This window comes from Nicotiana tomentosiformis, chromosome 8 (assembly GCF_000390325.3).
Source record: "Nicotiana tomentosiformis chromosome 8, ASM39032v3, whole genome shotgun sequence".
Classification (NCBI taxonomy): Eukaryota; Viridiplantae; Streptophyta; class Magnoliopsida; order Solanales; family Solanaceae; genus Nicotiana; species Nicotiana tomentosiformis.
Window position 1 is genome coordinate 122,649,168 of NC_090819.1, and position 7,880 is coordinate 122,657,047.

Sequence of the window (7,880 nt, forward strand, 5' to 3'; positions counted from 1 at the left end):
TCGTGAATCACAAACTACAGAAGGAAAGTCTAGTGTCTCTATACATCAGAGTCTAACAAAAGAAAAATACAGAAGATAATGGACATGGGAAAGAGTAGAAGGGGACTCCGAGGTCTGCGGACGCGGCAGATATACCTTGAAGTCTCCAAAGTTGTCCCGACTCACTAATAGTGCCGCTGATAAGGAGCACCTGGATCTGCACACGAAAAACATGTGCAGAGAGTAGCATGAGTATACCACAATCGGTACCCAGTAAGTGCCAAGCCTAACCTCGGTCGGGTAGTGACGATGTCAAGTCAGGGCCCTACTGGTATATATATAATAAAACAAGGTAGAATGAAATACAACAATAAAATAAAGATTGAAATCTAACAGGAATGAAATAATAGAAGACAATAGCTCAGTACACAGAGATAACAACAGGGAATCTCCCGAGATACCGTCTCATAGTTCCCAAACGTAAATATGTAGGGGAATCTCCCGGAATACTGTTTTGTAGTCCCAAAATAAATATGCAGTATAGGGAGATCTCCCGGAATACGGTTCTGTAGTCCCAAAGTTAATATGCAGTATAGGGGGATCTCCCGTAATACCGTTCCTTAGTTCCAAAGTAAATATGCAGTACAGGGGGATGTTACGGAATACCGTTCTGTAGTCCCAAAGTAAATATGTAGTACATGGGGATCTCCCGGAATACCGTTTCGTAGTCCCAAAAGTAAATATGCAGCTAAAACAATAGAATTAATAGCTACAACACAAAATCCTACGATTTAGACAAAGTACAAGTCAAGAAAAAATAGGAAATTCACCAAACATGCTGCACTGTGTTCAGATAAGCAATTAAGGCAAGTAAACATGTTATTTTAAGCTAACATGATGCTACACATACTGATGTAACTCAAATAAGAAGGAAACATGTTATTACTTAGCAAAAATCAGGGTTTTACAATAATTAGCCCGTGTACGTACTCGTCACCTCACGTACACGACACTCACATATCAAAACAGTACCAAATCCTAAGGGGATTTCCCCCACACAAGGTTAGGCAAGCCACTTACCTCGAACCAAGCTCAATCAATCCGTCACAATGCCTTTCCCATGAATATCCGGCTCCAAATGTTCCAAATCTATCCAAAAGCAATTACATATCATAAATACAACCATAATAGACTCATCTAATTAATGAAATCAATACTTAAACAAAAGTTCCGAAATTCTCCCTAAAAAGTCGACCCGGCCCACGTCTGACACCGTTAAGAACCCGAAACTCACTCGAGGCCCGCGGGACCTCGACCAAACATACCAACCAATCCTAAAACACCATATTAACTTAAGCGAGCCCTCAAACGACCCCAAACAGTGATAAAATCATGAATCATCCTACGATTCAAATAGAATTTTCCAAATTCGATAACTGATGCCGAAACCTATCAAACCACGTCCGATTGACCCCAAATTTTGCACACAAGTCATATTTAATATTATGGACCTACTCCAACTTCCATAATAGGATTCTGACCCCGATATCAAAAATTCCACTACCGATCCAAAACTCCAAATATTCAACTTTCACCATTTCAAGCCTAAATGAGCTATATACCTCCAAAACACAATCCGGACACGCTCCTAAGTCCAAAATTACCCAACGGAGCTAATGGAACCGAAAAATACCATTCCGGAGTTGTCTTCACACAGTTCCGACTACGGTCAAACTCCTAAGACTTAAGCTTCCGTTTTATGGACTAAGTGTCCCGAACTACTCTGAAACCAAAATAAAATCTCCCGGCAAGTCACTTAAGCAGAAAAAGATACGGGGAAAACAGTAAATAGGGGATCGGGGCTATTACTCTCAAAATGACCGGCCAGGTCGTTACACCAAAATCTCGCATCTGCGGCGCCCTTCTCACATCTGCGGGCTCGCAGATGCGCATTACCCTTCGCACATGCGGCCTCGCAGATGTGGCAAGAGAGAGATATTAGCAATATGAAAAGTTGTAAATTTTAAAATAATTGTATTATATGTAATTTTATCAAAGCAGTTGTAGGAAACTTAAATAAATGTTAGAAAGGTTGTATTCTATGTAAATTCCTCTTAAATTTACGATGATTTTGTAGAATGGGCAATTCCTCCATTGGTTGTTCTTGAAGCACTTGAAGGCAAGGGAAGCTCTTTTTATTGAGTTCATTGCTCAAATGATCACTCAATTATCTGAAATTATCTAGTAAAGTCATGTTTCTTTTGTTTATAACAAAGAAATCATTTAACTATTGTTACAATACTCAATTATCTCAAATTAACTTTCGATGGCCAAATACATATTTCTCTCTAAATTATTAACTTTTATCTTTTTAGTATTTTTTTTAAAATATTATAGTTTTTTTCTCTTCTTACTATATATTATGAATTTACCTATAGAAATAAATAAATTTTATTTATAAATTAAAAAAGGAAAAGTTAGTTTTCATGCATATATAACGTATATTATAAATATACTCTATATTACATAATTATATTTTTTTGTATTACATGTATGGAATATATCCTTTAAATTTTTTATTCTCTTTCATTCTCAATTGTATAAATAAATTTCTTGAGTTGTTGTTATTACCAAAATTATTGGTTCGAACAAATCATTATAATTAAAAATTCTATTATACTTAATTATTTTATTCATTAATTTAGGTGCTTAAACTCTTATTTTATAGCTCAAACATAATTTTTAATATAATATTTATGTGATTAAAAAAATATAACTCATCAAAACATGATACACGCGTAACACATATACATTGTCCATGGTATAGACTAAAAAGAAAAAACAATCATAATATTAAAAGAGATCTTTACACAAATAGCTGGTCATATTCATTAATGTTTACTTTTTCTAACCCTATATATATATATCATACATAATTATATATAAATTATACATACCTCCACCGGCTATTTTTAGTATAAACGGTTGGGTGGACGGCTATTTGGGTTAATACTTCATATTAAAAAAGTATTAAGAAGATAAAGGTTGATGATTTAAAGGGTAAATAGGTATTTGACCACCGAAAGCTTGAGAAATCTAGTTCTATGACCTTTTAAGTATTATAGAAGTAGTTAATAGATTTGTTTATTACAAACAAAAGAAACATAACTTTACTAGGTTATAACTTCAAATAGTTGAATAACAATTTGAGTAATGAACTCTCTTTTTGTTAGGTTTGTAAAGCCTCATTGTAATTCGAGTAGTATTAGTTCTTTTGATAGCAACTAGGGTCGTTCAAAACTGAAGCATACCCGATAATCAAACTACAAAATTGATTTATTGGTATCGTGTTACAGGATTAACGGTTGGTGAACGAATTAAAATTGTATAATTAATGAATTTATTGGTTCATGGACGAATTACTTAATTTCCTTATCGGATAAATCGTTAACGCGTTAAGAATTATTATATTTATATTTTTAGCCCTATGTATATATTTTATCTAACTAGTTTGTAGCATTTTATCATAACTACTTTGTAGCATTTTAAAGAGTAGAGATGCTACTTTATGATTGGAGAGCAGAATCAGTTGGAATTAAGACAAAATCGTGTGAGAAGATCGAAGAGTACAATCTCAGTCATAACTAGTTTATGACTTCAACTTGTTACCTTAATTTTGCATTTTCAGTAGCTTTTGAGTCTTTTGGATGCGCTATAAATAAGAATTGTAATTTTGTGGCTTCCCTGATCTGTATACTTTAGACTTTTGCAAAATTTTAGGTGTTAATAATAAAGTATTATAATTGCCAATTTTGTCTTTATTTAGAGAAATGTATAATTTTAATCGATAAATCGTTGATAATTGTTAATCCGATACCAAACTGTCCGATATCCTATCGGTTGACTAGCGTATTAGTATATTTAATAGCCGATAATCAATAAATTGATCCGTTAAGAATAAATATCCGCTCAATCCGCCCGATAAACAGGCCTAATAGCAATCTATTTCATGTGATGATGCATATTATTAGTATATAATATTCCCCTTTTACCAAAAAAGAAAAGAAAAGAAAGCTATCAGAATTTAGAGGACATCGATCGATAAGATACGAATTCTATTATCCATTTACTGATTTACAATGATGAGAAAATATTTCATGTTCCCTTCTATATGTCTGTAATTAGTTTTTATGTTTTGGATGTTAATCTATCGGCAGGGCTCCTCGCCATAAAGGTAGATTTTTTTAAAAATGTTCACACTATTAGCAGTAATCAGCAAAGCTTGTCTCATTCGTCCTTAATTAAGGCCTTAGACGATTGAATATTTTTTTGGTTTTCCACCGGGTGTCCGGTATCCGTATTGGAGCCCGACTATATCAAGATTCGCGACGGTAGGGACCTATTCGGGGGTAGTGCTCCCTACCAAGGATTTTTTCATACTCAGGGCTCGAAGTCGAGACCTCTGGTTAAGGGATTAAAATGATTTCGATCGTATACTCTGCAATCACAACACAATGGGTGAAGCGTTGGAAATTTAATGAGACGAGCGACTGTGTTGGTCGTCGCAAATACAATTGATGTAATTACGTAGTAGTTTTTATATGAGCAATACATTTTAACTTGTTATAAATTTTTTTCTCTTTTCTATATTATCAGATTATACTTATTATAAAAAAGTTACTTGTTGTTGTAGTTTATTTTAATCTCATAGTGTAGAAAAATTACTCACTATAGTGTCCGAGTAGAGAAGTTAAATTCTATTAATTTGCAAAGATTGTAAACTAAGAAAACGACTTTTAAGGAGAGGTGGGGTATGATGGATTCTGAAGCTGAAAATTTATGAACGAATCATCTTATTTTAGAAATTTACTTTTGAATAGTTGGGGAGGGATCTACTTGTTTTTTTTTTTTTTTAATTTATCACAGTGCATCATTATCATTAATAAAACATAGGGGTCAGCCATAAACCTTATCCGTACTGTGTGGCTTCCAAATTTAGACCAAAAAATGAGTGACCAAACGAATAAAAATACATAATAAGTAGAGGGGGAAAAAAGCAAAAATATTATCTCGCATGAGAACTGCCAAAATTCATACAAAGAAATACGTATAGTATAACATTTTATTCAACAGGACATACAAACAAATGAATAATGATACAAATAGCGCAAACGGTGCTCTCCAACAATGAACAATCCAAAATAAAACATAAACCTAACCCCATGAGTAACAGGAAACAAATTGAATATTTTAAACTGCCAAACAAATGAAATCCAGAAGCATACTCAGAAAACAATTTAAAGAAAAAGTTGAAAAGAGCATTTAGGGACAAGCGAAGCCCTTTGGAATGTCCTTACTGCAAACATTAAGAAGTAAGCTAAGGGAAATAGGGATATTAAGGTTAATTCCCAAAATGTTAGCCTTAAGGGCAGTGCAAAGGCAAACAGCAGCTTCTAAATCCACAAGATTTCCAATAAGACTGCAGCATGGTTTTACAGGTGGAGTTCCAAGTGTAACATTTAGTAAACCGTTAAGCACATTGGCACAAACACCTAATTTTAAGGCATCAGTTGGACATTTTCCTTCAGAAGGAGAAGGGTTTGGTGTTGGTTTTGGTGTTGGTTTAGGGCTAGGGCAAGTGTTGCATGCACTGACCACAGTGAAGAAAAGGATATTGAATACAAGAAAGAGGGCAAGTGACTTAGCCATCTTGCAATATTTGCTAACTAAAGAGATATTTAGAGAAATTGAACGTAAAATGTATTGAACTCTGACGATGAAGAATGTATAATATGGTTGGCTTTTTATAGGCTGCATGTATAAGGAGGGAGATTAAAAGAATAATAAGAGAACAATTTAGTGCATGTGTTAGTGAGGAATTTAGGCTGGCGAAGAATTAGCATATATTTGGGTAGATCTAGGAAGCATGTGAAGTAAGGAAAACAAGTTGCCATGTTCCTCGCTGAGTTCCAATATCCAGGAATTTTAATTGTTTTATTTCGTTCTCTTATCAATATCTTACCTGCACTTTGTGACCCGTGAATTTTCCCCAGCATGTGCTACGTAAATTAATTAGTACTAGTATTCATTAATCCTTTGAAAACATATAACATAAGGAAATAGTTTAGGGGAATGACAACTTGCATATTCATTTACAGGTTAATAGCTCTCTTTACTTCTTCAATTAAGATAACGAAAAATGGTCCACCAAGATAGTGTAAGCCCAACGTGAGTTTGGATGGGGATTGGTGAATGAATCAAAGAGAAATGGGCACGGTACAACTGCTCTCAAACTAATAGCCAGTAAATATATATATTATTTTTGCATGAATCAATACCCAATACGTATAAAAACATAGTAAGTAGTCTATATGTCCCAAATTAAATGTTTTAATGATTAAAATTGTAAGATTATATATTAATCTTATTATTAGTTCATTAAAAAATTTAATTTAGTTTTATACTAATTAATTTAATTACTGATAATGAATTACTGGTACTTCAAAAAACAATCTAATTGTCTTTGAAAGTCAAATTAAACCCTTAGGGGTCGTTTGGTTTGAAAATAAGTTATGTTGGAATTAATTATGTTGAGATTAGTTATCGTGGTATATTTCTTATTGACTGTTTAGTAGTATGTTGTATTTGTACACAATTGAAATCGAGCTCACTTACAACATGGTAGGTTAGGCTCGGAACATGACAATCAAGGGCTCAAGATCGATCTCGAGTCCCACCGAGCTAGGACCCGAGGTTAGAACGTCTGCCTTCGAGAACATTGAGTACGTGATCCCGGAGTCGACCTTAGCCCCGATCGAGCTTGAAGAAACATTGTTAGCATGACCAACAAAAGACCAAAATATCCGTGACCGGTAGAATATTACGGCGGGAATCTTGACGCGTATCAGTAAGGAATCGGTAATCAGCTAATCAAGGGATTATTACCTTTTATAGAATTATACCTAAAATAGAATTCTTCTACTATATAAAGGGGGTATGGTAATTCATTGGAAATATGGTAACACGCATCCCAAAGTAATACATTATTATTATTTCTCTTTAAGCTATTGTTCTTTTGTATCCTGACACTGATTGAAACGTACCTGGCTCGAGGGTGGCTAACCTTCCAAGTTTGATATTATTCAATTCGTGTGGTTTGCATTTACTTTGTCATTATTTATTTCAATTGCAATCTAATTTATCATTTTGTTTCAAAGTTAGTCCACGTATCCTTAAAACCACTTACAAATTTAATTGTTATCCGATTTTTAGGGTAAACAGTTTGGCGCCCACCGTGGGGATAAGGATAATAGTGGCTATTTGATACAAATCTCCATAACACACACTACTCTACAGTTGTTCTTTGAAGTGTCTCTAATTTTAGGTTAAAACTCAAATTGTCGAACTCTCAATCAGCACCCCTACATGTTGACAACAAGTCCGGTCATCATGGTGAAAATAACAACATAGCACCCGGTGACGAGGTACAACCCGTTGATCCCATCGGATTTTTGGGCGCAGGCCCAATTGACGCTAATTCACATGTGGCTATCGACACAAACCTGCCTACTGACTTCGAGAATAACGTGTGTGGTGGAGCTCGATCGGCGGCTCAAAATACACAAAACGTTGGTGGAGACGGGATCAATTTAAGGGTGATCTTCGAAATATTGCAGGCTCAATAGGCGACGATAGTTCAATTACAGAACCAAAGCCGCGCACCGAGTAGAATCAAACCCGATCCACCCCGGGAAGTCATCCACAGGGATGAACCAGTCGTAGAGAGGTCGAATGAAAATGGATCGGGGACTAACCCCGAGATCATAAAGATGATCGAGGAACTGACAAAATGAGTAAAATCATGAGAGAAGAAAATCGAAGCTAATGACAAAAAGGTGGAA

The 7,880-nt window shown here is 34.8% G+C and overlaps 1 protein-coding gene across 1 annotated transcript; it reads right to left on the minus strand.

Annotated features, from left to right (window-relative positions):
- Window positions 1–5,073: 5,073 nt before the first annotated feature.
- Window positions 5,074–5,765, minus strand: LOC104097073 (14 kDa proline-rich protein DC2.15-like). The gene has a single exon (XM_009603584.4). It carries the CDS (start codon window positions 5,686–5,688, stop codon window positions 5,302–5,304), a length of 387 nt encoding a protein of 128 aa, XP_009601879.1. The 5' UTR covers window positions 5,689–5,765; the 3' UTR covers window positions 5,074–5,301.
- Between the last annotated feature and the right edge of the window lie 2,115 nt (window positions 5,766–7,880).